Here is an 18,585-nt window from a genome sequence, read left to right on the forward strand (position 1 = left end):
ATCCTGATCACTTTGTAAGTGCCATATCAAAAATTAGGTCACTTTATTGTTACTGTTTATAACACAAAAATAGTCTCTATATAAATTAATTAATTTGTTTTTTGGTTCTTTTTAATCTTTTAAATTTTGAAAAGTATTACATGCCTACTACAAAATATTGATTTTATAAATGTTTTGATTGGTTTTTAAATTTTGTATTTTAAAACTTAACCTGTGTTTAAGGACCATATTCAAACAAGGGAAGAGGCAGTCAAATTACCCCAAATAACCATCTCATCCTCCATGAAACCATGCACCCTGCACAAGAAGTAACAATTTTAATGTGATTTGGGATAAACCATAAAGTCCAAGAAAATATTATGATTTTTGTGAAACATATAACTCTAATATGCTACCAATTTCTGGGACTTTGAGATTTTCTTGATCCTGATTTCTTCTAAAGAACTGCAGTCAGTCACTTGGTTCATCTAAGGGCATATTTTAATCTTGTATTAATGTCATATTTTTTGACATTTTATGTTCCTTACACTCTGATTTAACACTTTAAAAAATTACAGTAAATAAAATTCTTCCTCAGTGAACTTAGGAACCATAAATTCACCAATAACTGTTAAACAAAAGAATTTCTGTTTTGTCAATAATAAATTATATTTGTTAATAAGAAATTACCAAAAGCCTAGACACACAGTAAAAACTGAAAACTATCAAATATTAATAAACATGCATACAACTTATGACCTCAACACAGGTACTGTTGTAAGGATCTGATTTCTAAAGTTGGTGGAAAGACAGTTTATAATTTAAGTGGTACATAAGGAATCATTGTCCATCTTCTCCTTCAACATGTAAGTATATAGCAAGGTATTTTTCTACTGTGAACTTAAACAACAATTAAGCATTTTATTGTATTTTCACTTCAAATCCATGTTGTTGGTATTGTCGCTAAACCTCAAGACATACAAATATTAGTAGGCAGTTTCAATCAAAGATGCCTTAGGTAAAAGTAAATTTTCTGCTTGAACAGATATTTCACTTTTGGAACTTAACAGATGAAATAAAGTTAGAAATAAAAAGTCTGTTAATTACAAATATTTGAAATGGAAAGAACAGGAAACCTCAACAAACTGAAAGCTAATGCACAAAATTCATAAATTTGATATTATCAGTCTTAGCTTTGTATACCTCAATAGTATTTCAAGGAAAACTGGTTTACCTTCATTAGTTCTTCTATTTTATATGATAATGCTTATAAACTTACAGGAATGTAAATAGAAAATATTTCTCCTCAAAATAGTTCATTTTGAGGAAAATTACAGATTTCTCTTAAGATTGAATAGGCTAACTTAATGAATTTAAACCAAAACAATAACTTACTTGAAGTCCCCAGCAATATGGAAGGGATTTGTAACATTTACTTTGATGTCTTTCCACTGATAACATGCAGTTTTGCATTTTATAGTTTTCTAAAGTAAAAATAAAAATTAAAATGACATATTAAATTGTAAGAACAAAAAAAAGAATAACCTGAATGAACTATAAAATATAAGCTTAAAGTATCTAAAAACCTGTTCACTTAAATATTACAATAATATTAATTGATATAATTCCCCTTTTCCCAGAAACACTGTACTGAAAAAATCTGAGTGGGAAGAAATAAAAACATATTTCATTACTTTATATCATCACTGATCCCCAGTACTGTGTTAATTAACAACTGCAAACACATCACATAATATCTCTCAAATAGATTTCCTTAAAATTTTTTATTAATGACTGAGCAACTCACATTTGCAAATTAATTAAATATATATATATATATATATATATATACCTAATAACACAACATAAGGAAGAAGCAAGTGTGTGTGTGTGCACGAATGATCTATCTGTGTATGGCTATGTATGAGTGTGACATGCCAGTATTTATAATGCGGTAGCTACACTGACATATTTTTTCTATAATAAAGGCACAGGTATAAAATTTAAAATTCAAATTACCCAGGGGACTTCTGTTGAGGAAAAGATTCTACGAATTTTATAATTTCAGACTGGTTGTGTTCTTACCTTCTTTTATTTCTCCATTATTACCCACTCTACCTCCTGGTGACCAAGACCATGAGTAGTCAGATGGACCAGTAAACAGAGACAACATGAATTTCAAGTGTCAGCTTTTCTGACCCAGAACGATGTTAGTAACAAGCTAATAAAACCATCCATGTCTCTTTGTTACATGTGGCAATGCAATGCTTTGTTTCAGAGAATTTGTGTGAAAGACTTAGGAAGTGTAAGAGCATTATGCATGAGAAAATCAGGTCACAATACACATCTCAGTAACAATCAAATGCCTGCTTCCGGTTCTGGGTGTCATTGTCTAATAAGCCAGTCTATCCGTGTGAACATCTTAATGCTCTCCTTACACAACTCACCATTACTAGAGACATTCTATTTACTTCCTACTCATTCCACTGCACACCTAAAATTCTTTATAATCCATATAACAAATTTACTTCTTCTTTAGCATATGTCCATGTCAGAAAATAATATTTTGCCAAAATGCTGAGTACAATCATAGCAACATCACACTCATTTTATACAAAATGTTCAAGTCCTTCTCCCTCATCTTTTGAGATATAAACTCAACTCTGGAACATCATCCCCTCTCAATAAATGCCAATCTTAGCATTATATTTAGAATGGATTTAATCCACTGGGCAGTGAAAATAAACTGATGAATGTTCCAACTAGAGAAGAAAAACATTTTCTTTGCTGTGTAAACCACCAAGTCTTAATTCAAACAAAAGCAGAAACAGGCCCATGGACTGCTTTAACTTCGATCACAAGTCTCCAAGGCTGAGGGCGTGTAAATTGCTATGTGTACAGTGAATGACTCCTTCATAAAAAGCACAAATGTACGGTAATCCTAAAAATGTGATCTTAAAATAATACTCAATACAAATCCTTTCAAATTCTATTATGAAACTACAGGCATATTTTCACAGAAGAAGCATCCTAGTAAGAATATCAGAGACACAGAGGCCAAAATTTGGGCAAATGTAAATACATACACACTGAATCTCAAGGAAAAGAGTTGACAGGAGATAAAACTAGGAAGAATAGCTATGTTTAGAATACTCCATTGCCTGGAAAGAGAAGTGAAGACATACAAAACAGGTAAAATTTACTTACAATGGGATGAAATTTGTGGACTTCACCTTTAAGAGCAAAAACCATTACAGTGCTTCCAACTTCAAGCTTAGATTTTGACATTAACATCAGTGAGGCTTCAGCGGGATGAAGGAAGCGACTGGTGAACATCACAGTGACAATGATGCGGCCTCTATTTCATAAAAGACACAAGAAAAATACTTTAATGAAAAAAGACAACAACCATCTATTCAATGGAGACCATGTGCCCAGTGTCTACACTTTGCAATATACTCACTTCTACAATAAAACTCAGGGTTGTCAGCTATTTCAGGAAGCCTACAATCTAGTTATGGTCATCAGTTAAAACATCTTCATCCACCTGTATGTCCTCTTTGGAGAAAAGTCTATTCTAGTATTCTGCCCATTTTTTTATTGAACTATTTTTGTGGTATTCAGTTGTATAAAATCTTTATACATTTTTATATAAACCCCTTAGCAACAGACATATGAAAAAATGTAAGCATCAGTAAGCATCAGGAAAACACCAATTAAAAGCACAATGGGATATAACCTCAAACCTGTCAGAATGGCTATTACTAATCAATTAACAAATAACGAGTGCTGGTGAGGATTCAGAGAACAGGGAACCCTCATGCCCTGCTAGTGGGATTTCAAATTGGTGCAGCCACTACAGAAAATAATATGGAGGTTTCTTAAAAAAATTAAAAATAGAACTACCATATGGCCCAGCAATTCTGCTTCTGGATATTTAACTGAAGAAATCTGAAACACTAATTTAAAAAGATATATGCCCCCCCATGTCTTTTGCAGCATTATTAACAATAGCCAAGTAGCTATCAAAGCAATTTAAGTAACTATCAATAGACAAGTGGATAAAAAAGGGTTGGTATGTATATGATGCAATATAATTCATCCATAAAAGACAATAAAATCTTGCCATTTGCAACAGCATGGATGGACCTACAGGGTATTAGAGAAAGACAAATATTATGACATCACTTATATGTGGAATATGAAAAATAAAATAAACAAGCACAATAGAAACAAACTCATAGATACAGAGGACAAATTCATGGTCACCAGACAGGAGAGGGATTGGAAGACTGAGTAGAAAAAGTGAAAGGAATTAAGCACAAATTGCCAGTTACAAAGAAACAGTCCCAGGGATGTAAAGTACAACATAGGGACTATAGTCATACTGTAATAACTATGCATGGTGTCAGATTGGTGCTAGACTTATTGGAGTGATCACTTTGTGAGTTATATAAATGTCTAACCCCTATGTAGTATGCCAGAAACTAACACACCATTGTATGTCAACTGCAATTGTAAAATAAATTAATTCAAAAAGAAAACATCTTGATCTAGTCTACAATTCTAAAGTTAACTTCAAAAATATATATGATTTACCAAATATTGGATTTTCTAACAGCTGGCCAAAAAATAATGTATTTTGTATGAATTTCATAAGACACTCTGTGCTACTACATAGGCAAATTTTTAGTCATATCACTGTTTTTTGGTCACATGGAGGAAAAAATGTGAAAGAATAAGAATGCAAAAGATACTTAGAACTCTGCTTGAAAATAAAATTCAAATCTCAAATGAACTTAATGGTATGTAAGTAACATGATGTTTATTTACAAAATACACATAATTAAAAGAAGGAATCAAGAAAACATATCCATCTCTCTTAATCTTCACCTTTGTAGCCTAAAACATAGTACAAAGGAAAGAGTCTACGGCCTTGGAGATTTCCCTTCCCAGTTAGTAGGGGAATGACTGGGCCACGGTATCCTGGCAACCCTGCCTGACAACACAAAGGCCACATATGCAAGTCTGAACTGCAGTGGATGTGAGGTCTTGGATCAAAGTTCTATGATCTTCCTGTAACAAATGCACAGAAGCTCATGAAGTGGCGCTACGAGAGCATTTCTCACTTGTCTCCCTACTCCCCTGTGAGGCTATCACCCGACAGTTTTGGATGAGGTCTGAGGCTTGCTATCTAGCCCCCTTCAGGGTAGAGTTAGCTGCTATAGTACTACTGGGTTGCAGCATGAAACTGATTGTCAGCGACATTGTGTCCTACTGTGTATTTTGCTGTCATCTGGTCCCTTTTGTTTTGCTGTTGCGCTGCACAAGGACATGGGGCCTAGCCCATTCATTACATTGAACTCCAAGTAAAAAATGGTTTTCATTGTTTCTTTACTGGCTGAATCTTTCAGTCATGCCTTGGCTTGCCACAACCGTGGATGATAAATCTTGGGGACATTTTACCTTTGCTTTTGCCCTGGTTTTTAACATATTTAGAATGATATAACATATCGCAATTATTTTTTGTACGAACTATCTCCGATCGCCTTCCCTTAGGATATACATCATTGGAAATGGAGATGGGATGAGATTCTCTGGGAGTCAAACTTTGGCATAATTTCCCTAGACTGACTGAGGAATTAATGTGGAATAGGTGAGTTTAGGGAGCAGCAGAGTAAAGTGAATGGGGGCCTTCAGATCAATAGAAACATTCTCAAAACTGCTCTTTAGGGAAAATTACAGCTCACATCTAGCAAGAGTGAGAACGCTTTTTATCCAGATATGCCATTGCTAACCTCAATTTTTTAAAAAAGACATTTTCTTGGCTATTGTGAAGAGATCATGGACTTGAATCTGATTGAGAACAAAGAATATTTGTCCTTCTGATCTTTTTCTGGATATAATAGACTCAAGCTCTGTGTTAGGTGCCTATGAGTGATTCAGGATTTTTCCAGATATTAAGAAATAATATCATAAATGGTTAATAATATGGTTAATAATCATAAAACCATTCATTCATTCAATTGATATCTATGAATAATTTATGTTATGCCAAGCACTGTTTTAAGATTTTGGGATACAGTAATGAGAAAAAAATACACAGTTGCCCTGGCCAGTGTGGCTCAGTTGGTTTGATTCCCTGCTGGGGCAAGTGACTGGGTTGCTGGTTCAGTCCCCAGTCTGGTGCGTGCACATTGATGTTTCTCTTTCTCCCTCCCTTCCCTTATCTCTAGAATCAATTAAAAAAACACTATTGTTAATCTCCTGTCTCTTACATTTTATAGGACATGACAGAAAATATATCATTGGAAAATAAATGTGAAAACTATGAATTAGCCCTGGCTAGTGTAGCTCAGTGGATTGCGCACGGGCCTGCGAACCAATGGATCGCGGTTCAATTTCCGGTCAGGGCACATGCCTGGGTTGCAGGCCAGTTCCCAGCAGGGGACCCACGAGAGGCAACCATACATTGATCCATGGATCTCCCTCTCCCCTCTCTCCTTCCCTTCCCCTCTAAAGAAATAAAATCTTTTAAAAAAACTACAAATTATGTGTGTTGTCAAGTGGCATGAGAGCACAATAATGGGGACTACAATACAGTCTGAAAGGTCCATATATATATTAGTGGTGCAAGACAGAGTGAAGAGCCCACAATGAAAGCCATATGGACCATATTGAGATGTTCAGTTTGTACCACGGTGGTGATGGGAAGCCAAAGGGATATTCTAAGTAAAAGAGTAACATAACCAAATCTGCATTTTAAAAAATTATTGCCATACTTATATATAGGACAGATTGAAGGGAAACCCTTTTAAGAATCCATTGTAGCAGCTCAGTTTAAAGGTGATGATTGTACATTAAATTAGAATGGAACAGGTAGGTCAGAGGAAAAGATGACAAATTTAGAATACATATGGTAAAATCAATAGCACTAGATAATGGGTTGGATCTCCATGGAAGTTGATGGGAAAAGGTGTTCAAGAATGATTGTATTCTAAATAACATGCACTTAGTACATGAATTTATGAATCTATACTTAAGTCCTATGAAACACATTTTAAAAAAATTACATATTTACTTTTAGAGAGAAGGGGAAGGAGAGAAAAAGAGGTGGAGAGAAATAGTGATGTGAGAGAGAAATATCATTTGGTTGTCTGTTGTATGCACCCTGGGGACCAAACCACAACCCAGGCATGTCCCTGACTGGGAATCGAACCAGCAGCCTTCTGTTTTGCAGAGCAATGTCCAACCAATGAGCCGCATGGGTCAGGGCCAGTGAAATACATTTTAAAACATAGTATCCTTTTTATGAAGCCAATGGCTGGTTTTAGAACCATGAAATTTGAGCTCCTCTTGGGCATAGATACTCCCTTGATTAAAAAATTGTAATCATATTGAAGCATGTAAATGAGGATGATTCCTTCCTGAATGTATTAGAAAGTTCAGCATCAAATAGGTGGTCAACCTCAGGTCATGTCTTAGGTCTGCAGGCATGTATATTATAAGTATAGGTTTTATCCTAATTTTCTTATCTTTGATTTTCTTTTTGTTCCAATTGCTTCCCCCTCATTTAAAAATAATCTCCTTCATGTTATATGTACCTCATAAGCTACTTCAACTTGGCTTTTGGAAAAGATGGAGAATAAATATATAACGCATCACTGTCAGAGCCCATATGGCTCAATAAGAATAATGAGGGAAAAAAGAAACAGAATGGTTTTCTAAAACTATACTTCCACTTTTACGAGTCACTCTACGGTTATAGCTAAATTTAGTCATGAAGTTAGATGCAGAAATAAACATTTTTGTTTATTTGTTGATGTAGCTGTTTAATCTTTCTATATAAATTATATCTCTGGGAATTTAAATCCCCAGTTGGCAGAAAGAGCTATTATTATCTGTGATTTAGACAGATTCTAAGACAGGATGTGGTGCAAATAGATAATTATATAATATCTGATAATGATAAAGCCACAAGGTTTTTTTTTTTTTTTTTTTTTTTTTTGGTTTAAGAAAACAAAACAATTTCTGAATCCTATTCGTAAAAACCAAAGACTATAAAATTACTAAGTCTAGCTAAACAGATACTTAAAGAACCACCTAATAATAGTATTCAAACCTACAAAATAAAATGTGTCCAGAAAAGTAAATAATTGTTTTCCATATACATGGAGAATCAAGCATTAGAGAACCCTTCTGTGATTTTTCCCAAGAACACTTAGGTGTCCTCTTTTTTTCCATTTTCCTCTGGTTCTATACACACATCACAAATAAAACAATTATACAATTGTATCTTTATTGTATATTTGCTTATATGGCACTCTGCTTGATTGCAAACACTGTGAATAGTGTTGGTGTTTTCATCTATAAATCACCAGCACTTTTGCCCTGGCTGGTGTGGTTCAGTGGATTGAGAGCTAGCCTGAGAACCAAAGGGTCACCAGTTTAATTCCCAGTCAGGGCACATGCCTGGGTTGTGGGCCAGGTCACCAGTGGAGGCCTGTGAGAGGCAATCACACACTGGTGTTTCTCTCCCTCTCTTTCTCCCTCCTTTCCCCTCTCTTTCAAAATAAATAAAATCCTTGAAAAAAATCAGCACTTTGAATTGAGGCACAAGGCAAAGACATTGATTGCTCCCTGTAAGTTCCAGTTACTGTACTAGGTGTTTTACCTATATAACGGCATTTATTACTGACAACACTGTGAAAAAAATAGTGCGATCCACATTTTCCAAGGAAAATGAGGCTGGATCATAGACCCTCTACATGTCAGTATCAAAGGCTAGCATTTAATTGTTAAATGATGTAATAGAAGAGCTAGGCTACAATGGCATATAAAACACAGATTATCTCATTAAAATTATAATAAAGGGATTTATCTGTAAGAAGTGCTAGCTAGAGGGAGCCACTGAGCAACGGCCACACAGAGGCTAATAAAGGAAACAAAGGTTCCCTGTGAGACTCCTGGAGAAGCCATTTCCAGAAAAGCCTAGTTTCAGAGAGGGGAAAATGGGGTTCAGATAGCCCTACTCTTCCCAAAGCCAGTGTAGATGCCAGGCAATTGGGCCTAAAAGCACAATGCTCTCATCCTAAAGTGAAATCTGCCAGTTGACCGACCTGTGTATTTACTGACTCACAATTGACTTTTCTACAGCCATTTTACTACATATAAATGGATAAATGGGTATCACAAGTCATTAGAGTCAGTCCTTCAATGTGGAAAGACTGGGACCAAGAGAAACAAACGTTAAGAACTGACCTTAATGAAAATGAAAATAATACAAGTAATGTAAACATCAGAGACATTTATAAAGCTATTGTAACCTCAAATTAAGGACATGATGTTATTAAATAAAGATATTCAAAAAGACAAAGTGCTCTTATAAATATATGACATTATCTATCTCTACTTATCTATCTATACAGACACCATGGCTAGAGATAGAGAAAAATGGGAACGTTGAGGTATCTTGCAGGTCTGATTATCATTCTACTTTTTTTTCTTTATACTGTTATAGTTTCTAAATTTTATACAATGAGCACATAGTGCTTGTATAATCAGAAACAACTATATATAACATATAATGCTATGTATATGTATATATTTAGCACGTACTGCTTCTCATTTTCTGCAGGAAACAGGACTATACCACATAAAAAATTTATTATTTAATCTGTATAGCCAATGTACATGGAAGATAAACTAAAATTAAATATATACATAAATATAGCTTTCTTATGTTGTTAGAAATTTTTAAAACAAACTTGAAGAATTGAAGCAACATGGGAATAATTTATGTGTAAGTAATGGTCTTTTCATTTATATATATCTGCTAAAAACAAACCCCTGTTTAATAAGTATAACACATATTAAATCTCTAGCTGATGCATTCAAAGATTTTTTTTAGATTTTATTTATTTATCTTTAGAGGGGAAGGGAAAGAGAGAGGGAAAGACATATCAGTGTATGGTTGCCTCTCCTGCACCCCCTGCTGGGAACTAGCCTGCAACCCAGACATGTGCCCTGACTGGGAATTGAACTAGGATCCTTTGGTTCACAGGCCCATGCTCAATCCACTGAGCTACACCAGCCAGGGCCTAAGAAGAAAATTGTTAATAAAATACTTACTCTGCAGGAATTTTCACAACATCCTCTGTCATGTGAAGGGAGAAGTCAGTGGCATCTCTTCCAATAAATGTCATTTTATATACTATGGCTTTACGGCTTGAATTTCGCACTTCAACCTATGTTGCAGAACAAGAGAGTACAAAGAAGATCATGAATTTAAAAAAATATACAACTTAACATTTCTTATTTTATCAAAGAGAGTTATACATTTTAATCATAAAAATATTTGTTTCTAATGTACACTAACTACAGGAAAACAGACTTTGTATTTGAAGACAGCATATATATATATAGTTTAGCAAAAGTGGACAGGCAGAAGGAGCTTCCATGCAAGGAAGTGACACAAAAATTTGAAGTCCAAAGTTAGCAACTTGGATTTTAATTCTTATTGCCAAGAAAAATCTTTGGAGAATTTTAAACAGAACTTATACAGTCCAATTTACAAAAAAAAATTACTCTGGTTGCTTAGTGTAGACAATTTTACAGAGTGTAGGTTTAAAATCAGAGGTCCAAGCTGGAAACGATGGCGGCCTCATCTAGAAGCCACAGTGTAGCTAGGGTTTGGCTGTCCCTTCCTTCCTAATGCTGAGATATGGAATGTACTGGAGAACAAGTTACTTCATTTTTAGAGAGAGTATTGCATGAAAACTTAAGCATCCAAGCCTTTGTGTAGAATATAATGGGGATTCAAAAAACATATACATATTAGGAAGACACTAGGTTACCATGGAAAGTACTGACCCAAGAGAGGACGAATGGATGATTGGCCACTTTACAGTGAAGACAAAGTAACTGCACTTAAGCAGTCCAGCAACTGTAGTCACAGACATTGAGGAGTTAATAATTAGCATTATGTGTGATCATAGTGAATTGTAAGGAATATGGTAGAGGTTTGTTGACAGGTTAGATTAACCACTTTTATATGTCGATGAAAATTTTGGTAACTACCAGAACAAGTATGTTGTTGCTGAAGAGTACACATATTCAGTTACCCCCAACAAATGTGGGGTTCTCCTGTTGCTTACCTACTTACAGATTTGGGCACCTAAAGAATTAATTAACAGACCAAGTGATTTTTAAGTCCCAGAGAGCTAATTTCCATTTTCTGGAAGAAAAGTCTTAAAATAATAACAAATTCACTATACGGTGTTATTGGCTTATAGTCCTGGAACTTCCATTACCAACCCCGAGTTCTTAAGGAAGACATTCATTCTCATTGTCATATCAAATGCATGACACAGGACCATTGGGCTCGTCTGTAGTCAGAGTACTCCACCCAACTGCAGGATTTCATGGATGGTACAGGGGGTGAAAGGAAAGCTGATAAAGAGATAAAAAGACAGTTTTCGAGCCTCAATTCCCATTTTGCAATTATGGTCAGTCTTTAACAACTGTTATTCTGTGCAAGGTTTGTTTCCAAAAAAAGGAGAAGAAAAGTTCATGGCTTTAAAATTGTCTCAGAAAATCACTGCACCCTACAGTTTTTCATTGATCACCATATGGTTTAACGGTTCAAATATTCTATGTTTCTATTTGAGACGCTCATATAACTCTAGAAATATGCTTCCAACTGTAATAGCCACTTCCTGAGATTTTTCTTTTCCTGGAAGATTGAAAGGGATGAAAGAACGATATTCTATGACTTAGGCACTGCCATTTCTGGTGTTGATGCATAGGGGCAAACTATGTCTAAGTTTCTTAGCAACTTCCAAGTTAATGACTTTTTAAAAATGAAATTTAAACTCACAGCTCACTGCAACTGATGTTGTCTTTTGCATTCATATTTAATTTTTATTGTTTCCTTCAAAAGATGTATTTTACACTTGTGAAAAATAAGAACTGTGTCTGTATAATGTCACCTGTAATCTTAAGGTGTGGACAACATTTCTAATAAACAGTTAAATTGGAAAGAAACCATATTTTCATTTTCATGTGTTTTATTTGACTTTTACCATCACAAGTAAACATTTTGTTTAAATATGAGCATGTGTTATTACATACATTTTTAAAATAACAATAAAATGCCATAAAGAATTACAAACCTGTGGTCAGAATTAAAGAACAGTTAGTAATACTTAACTGTAATAAATCAATGCTCAATCTAATGTAGACTCCTACTATCTATTGCAGATCTAAAGCAAAACGTTTCCAACTGTTCATAGATTTTATTTTGAAGTCAGAAGTCCTCTACAATATAATTATAGCTCTAGGCTAGTTAGTACCCAAGGCCCTTGAATATCATTGCGGTTAGGGCATGAGCATAGTAAACATGATTGAAAAATTCTCTAAAGGTTTTATATTTCTTTCTCTGATAAAAAGGGGAAAGGAATAAAATTAAGCAAAAGGAATTCTATCTCAATATTTGCTCACAAAAAAATCGTAAGGAGTGACTTTACTTTCCCTAAATTGAGCCTTCACACTTTGAGACAAGAACCTGAGCTTTTTCCTTGAGTTTTAACTAAATCATACCAACCTTCGCACATATTGGCAAAGAGGTCACACAGTTATTTTTTCAGAAGTTATAACTAGAAATCAATCATCACCAGGACATATATTTTTGAAGACCACATGTGGACAAGTTTTGCATGGGAAGTATAAACTTAATACCCACCCATAAATATGGGGGAGAATACATAAAACAGCCTAAGGAAAAGAAATAAACATGATCTGATCAAGCAATAAAATAACTTGTGTACAAAATAAGATTTTATCAGCCCATAGTGTCTTAATAAAGAAGCTAGGAGACCACGTATGAATCTGGTTAAAGATTTTATGAAAACAATCTTAGATAAACATAAGCAATTAAAAATTGCATGGCAGAAGATATTTCACAAGTGTTCATGCAAAACAAATTGTTTGAAATTGAGGTCAATTATCCCTGATAAGATATTTCCCAAAGAGAACACCTGCTATTGTTATAAGACTTAAAATTTTATCTTCAACTTTTTTCTGAGGATTAAAGAATCCACCGTTACATGTTCAGTACCTGCAGCATATGTAGTATCATTTAAATGGAAATTAGGGGGCCCAGGTCAGGAGCACTTCCATTATTACTTCCTATATCCCCAGTGGAACAAAATCCATCTCTGTGTATAAAACTGTTCTCTAAAGGAAAGCCAAGCACATTCAGGTCACAAGTTTCCACTTAGGGCGTCAGTCCTCTTGCACATGAATTGGATTTCAACTTTCCTGAAAGGATTGGCTCTTCAAAGTACGTAACCTTCATCTTCCACATCCCCAAGCCCCATTCCTCAATTGCATGAAAGAGTCATCATTTCCTTGCTGATGGTGTGATTATTATTAAGCACAATTGTCTTTTTCACTCTGCTATACCTTTGGTTTAGAAGGAACAACAGTTGCTAAGGCTTTATTGTATCATATTGATACTTCTCTTAATTTGAGGCTGGTAAAGAAATATCTAAAACCCCTCTTAAGTGTTAACTTTTGTATATGTTGCCCCTAAATAGATCCTTACCGTTTTCATCATAGGTTCATGTAGAGTGCAATTAAAGACCACCACTTCCTTGGGGACAAATTGAGGAAGTTTTTCATACAAGAAAACACAAAACATGAGCATCAGGATTGGATTAGGGTCACAGATGTCAGTGGCCTAGTTTTGAAAAAGAGAAATATAAATAAGAGGACATACAAATAAAATATATAACTAGAGCTAATGCACAGTTATCAATTGTTGAAATACTTTAAAACTGTTTCAAGTGTTAATGACTGGCAATGATACTGAATTGCAGACACAATTAAGAAAATATTGTTGAAATCATAGAGGACATACAGAGGATCCAGAGATACATGAAAAGATGCTCAATATGTCTTAGCTATCAGAGAGATGCAAATTAAAACCACAATGAAACACCACTTTACACTGGTCAGGATGGCTACCATAAACAGAGCAACAAACAACAAGTGTTGGAGAGGTTGTGAGGAAAAGGGGATCCTAGTTCACTCTTGGTGGGATTGCAGACTGGTACAATCACTATGGAAAACAGTATGGAATTTTCTCAGAAAACTGAAAATGAATATGCCTTTTGACCCAGCAATTCCACTGCTAGGATTATATCCCAAGAACCCTGAAACACCAATCCAAAAGAACCTATGCACCCCAATGTTCATAGCAGCACAATTTACAATAGCTAAGTGTTGGAAGCAACCTAGGTGCCCATTAGTAAATGAATGGATCCAAAAACTATGGTACATTTACACAATGGAATTCTATGCAGCAGAAAGAAAGAAGGAGCTCCTACCCTTTGCAACATCATGGATGGAACTGGAAAGCATTATGCTGAGTGAAATAAGCCAGGAAATGAAAGACAAATACCATATGATCTCACCTTTAACAGGAAGCTAAACAACAAAACAAACAAGCAAGCAAAATATAACCAAAGACACTGAAATAGAGAACAAGGGGACAGCGACCAGAGGGGAGAGAGGAGGGAATTTCAGGGGGAAAGGGGAAGGATTCACAGGAATGAGTATGGAGGACACATGGACAAAAACTAACAGGAATGGAAATGGGAGGGAGGTGGGGAGCACTGGGGGGTGGGCTTGAATGGGAGTAAAAGACAGAAAACTGTACTTGAACAATAATTTTTTTAAGAAGAAAGAAAATACTGTTGAAATCAGAAGAGCTTGACTTAAGTGTTAAAAGATGAATGCAATGTATTTTAAGTATTACAATGACCTCAGAGCCTCAAAGAGTCCATAAAACCTAGTCAGAGGTAAGAAAGACACTACGCACTAGAAATACTGACCAGTGTGACTATAAAATATCATCCCTGAGTTATTAAAGTATCATAGAATACACTAAAGGAAAACCTGAGAAGTAGGCAAAGTATTAGGTAAAAGATGGCAAGAGATTTTCAAGCAAACCCCAAGGGAGGAGGTAACACATAAGATGAACTTGAAGGCTGTTTGGATATCAAATAGGTTGCATTTGGTGTGAGGTAAAGGGTATGTTCTATTAGAAAGACAAAGATCTATAGGGCAAAAATATAGGGAAGTACAGTGTTCACTTGGAGGAAGAAGTACAATTTGAGTCATGCCTAAGGTAAGAAGGAACAGGTACTGGAAGGCAAGACTGAGCAGTGCGAAAACCACATCGTGGAGAGCGTGGGTACCAGAGTCAGGAACTTGGTTTCTGAGCAAGCGATAACACAGGAACAACAATTGAAGCAGACCAAGCAGTAGGTGGTTGGGGAAGTACTTTTCCCATAACAGACAAATTATACTAAATCAGAAAATATAGTGATAAATAAGACAAATTACTGATGGTTGTTGGACTAGATTTGAGGCAAAATCCAGACTACAGAGGAATAATGGCACAGATGATCAATGTAGCCAGAATGCACAGTGAGCTAAACAGTAGAGTCAGGAGCAGAAGGAGGAAGAATTCTTTCTATCAATTTATGTAGCACCTCTGATCTTCTAAAACAAGCTGGAGGTAGTGGGGAAGAATTATTCATATCAAAAAGTAATTGGGATTGATCTGAGGAATGGATTCAAAGACATATAAAATACCACTGATAAATAAGCAACTCAGTCATTGGCAATGTACAGGGAGCTCGCCACTCTTCCATAAAATGAAGAGCATGCTATGACTAAACGGCACACATTCAAGTTTGCAACTGAAAATGACCTGGGCCTGGCCTAGAAATGCAAACAGCTAGAGCTAAAGAAATCTAAAGTGTTACAGTAGGCCCCCTTAGCCACAATTTCACTTTCCACAGTTTCACTTATTTATGGTTGAGTGCAATCCAAAAACATTAAAAGGAAAATTCCAGAAACCACTAGCAAGTTGAAAATTGTGCTCTGTTCTCCATAGTGTAATGAAATATCATTCACTCCTGCCCAGAATAATCCCCTTGTTCAGTGTCTTGATGCTACATGTGCCTCCTGCCCTTTAGTCACGTGGTAGGTGCCTCAGTTACCAGATCAACTGCCACAGTATCACAGTGCTTGTGTTCAGGTCACCCTTAGTTCACTTTATACTGTCCCCAAACCACAAGAGTAGTAATCCTGGTCATTTGGATATGCCAAACAGAAGTTGTAAAATGCTTTCTTGAAGTGAGGAGGTAAAAGTTCTGAACTTTACAAGGAAAACAATATACATACTGAGGCTGCTTAGATCCACCATAAGAATGAAGCTATCCATGTAATTGTTTAGAAGGAAAGAGAAATCCCTACTAGTTAGCTGAGAGAGACTACATAACACAACTTTTATCACAGTATATTATTATAATTGTTCTATTTTGTTATTAGTTATTCTTGTTAACCTCTTATTGTGCCCAATCTAGAAACTAAACTTTATCATAAGTGTGTATGTGTAGAAAAAAAGATGATATATAGTAATATATACATAGCATACAGAGTATTCAGGCATCTGTGGTCTTGGGCATCCACTGGAGGTCATAGAACATATCTCTGGTGGTTAAGGGGAGGGGGCCACTCACTCTGTGTGGAATTAAGGCACTTCACTCAAAAATTTGGCAGCAGTTGCCAGAGAATAATTTATAGCCCATCTGATTATCTGCTAATTCACATTTCCAAAAACATGCTTTGCCTTTTTTTTGAAGAAAAGAAGAGTTTATTCTTTTTTGTTCTGTCGATAAGCAGTAAGGTTTACTAGGGAGGAGACTGTTAGTAAAAAAATAAGGGTGCAAAGTTGTTAGGGAATATGATTTGAGAAAAACCGGGCGAAATTCCAAGGTTTCTCCTCAGTATTCTGCGATTCTATGTTTCTTCAATGAAGACCATGGTAGTCAGCTGATGGAGGAAATTTATTTAAGATAAGAACAAACTGAAAAATTAGATAGAAAGTTTAATTTCTACAAAGTGAAGAGTATGGTCCTGAGGGACACTGTGTGATGGGCCAGCCTGGGGGTGTGATCCAAAGAGGGCTGTTTAGGAGGGTGGGAAATGTGTTTCTTGGGGAAAGGAGAACATTCATGGCAGAGCACTCTGGGCTCAAGAATGAGGTTGACAAAAGTCTTCTGAACATTGTTTAGTGACTCCAATATAAAAAAATATGCAGAGTTAAGTATAAAAAGTACTCCAAAGGTTCATATTTGAAAATTTAGACATGAAAAAATTTGCTTATCTTAGTGGAAAAATATATTTGATAGTTAAGATATTATACTGGAAAACCAGAGAAAGGGGTACTCTTGTCTTTCTTCATGATAAATTTCAATGAAAATAACCTAAATTACAAAGGCCAAATGCTAAATTAAGTTAGGTTTTCTTAAGAGAAGATTTTCATGTGAAGTCTACTTCAAAGAAATAATCATTATTTTCTCTATAGAGGTCTAACCAAGAACTTTAATCATATTGGCCCACTTTTATACCCAATGACAGTATTTCCTCCTGGAGTAACAAAAGATAAGGAACTAAACAAAACCCATAACACAGAAAGATGCTGGAAGGGAAATCTGCCAAACTAAATTCCGGTCCTACAACTACACAGTGCCATGATCTTGACTAAATCAAATGGTTTTATTAGGCCCCAGTTCCCCCCCCCCCCCCCAGTAACAAGAAGAGATGAAATGGCACTGAGCTTCCTGGTGGATTTATTTCATCTGCTCTAACTTCAAGATATCACCAGCTCTCAAAGTAGACGCCAACCATAACTAGTAGTAGCATCCACTGACATACTGTAACCCCACAGAGAACTTTGTTGATTGCCCTCCAAAGAGCAATTTCTCCTTTCTTCTTTACTAAGAATCCCAATTTTTATGAGATTCTCAATTTCTTTATCAAATACTGCTTTAGCTTAAGAATGGAATGCTATTGTGGTCAATGGGAAATATGCTGTTGGAACACTGAGAAAGGTTTCAGTTAAGGAAAAAGAAAAGCACAATAAAACGGTACTATCTACTAGGCTCAGGCAGAGCTGTGTGAAGGTGTTATGTGAGAATTTCAATAAGAATCAGTGCACATATAAGCCAATAGGCTGAGAAGAGTTGAGGAAAAAAGGTATCTCTGAAAACTTTCTTGAAACACTGAATAACTATCCCTGTAATATTCCACTGCCTGACCTCACCTTAAGCAAAATTGAATTTCTTTATTTTTAAACCACTTTTACTATGAATTCTGTTATTTAATGCTGAAACATCCTATCTGATTAAAAAAAAATTTTTAAGAGAAAATTTAGATTATCTACATTAACCATTAGCTTTCCTCATTACTCCATGAATTATATGTAGAATAACCTCTATAAATATGTATTATATTTATTTTTATATCCATCTATCTGCATATGGAAATGAAAATATATTCTATGCTGAATCCAAATGATTCCCAGTTATTTCTGCTTTAAATAAAAAGCGTGTCATGAAAGGGAGACTATGTAATAATTGTACCTTCAAGCTCACAAGATGCAACAACAGGACATGACATTGGCTCAGAAACTTATGTACCTGATTCAACAGTTGCAAAGGACATAAAAAATAGGAAACGTAGACCCAG

The 18,585-nt window shown here is 35.4% G+C and overlaps 1 protein-coding gene across 1 annotated transcript in view; it reads right to left on the reverse strand.

Moving 5' to 3' along the window:
• The window catches only part of CFAP47 (cilia and flagella associated protein 47), a 338,472-nt gene that overhangs the window by 163,656 nt on the left and 156,231 nt on the right, over positions 1–18,585 (reverse strand). The window contains 4 exon segments of the mRNA XM_053655801.1: positions 1,375–1,463; positions 3,187–3,337; positions 10,111–10,226; positions 13,586–13,720. Coding sequence (XP_053511776.1) covers positions 1,375–1,463; positions 3,187–3,337; positions 10,111–10,226; positions 13,586–13,720 — 491 coding nt within the window.

The sequence above is a fragment of the Artibeus jamaicensis genome, unplaced genomic scaffold (assembly GCF_021234435.1).
Source record: "Artibeus jamaicensis isolate MK-2021 breed Jamaican fruit bat unplaced genomic scaffold, CSHL_Jam_final scaffold_1283, whole genome shotgun sequence".
Classification (NCBI taxonomy): domain Eukaryota; kingdom Metazoa; phylum Chordata; class Mammalia; order Chiroptera; family Phyllostomidae; genus Artibeus; species Artibeus jamaicensis.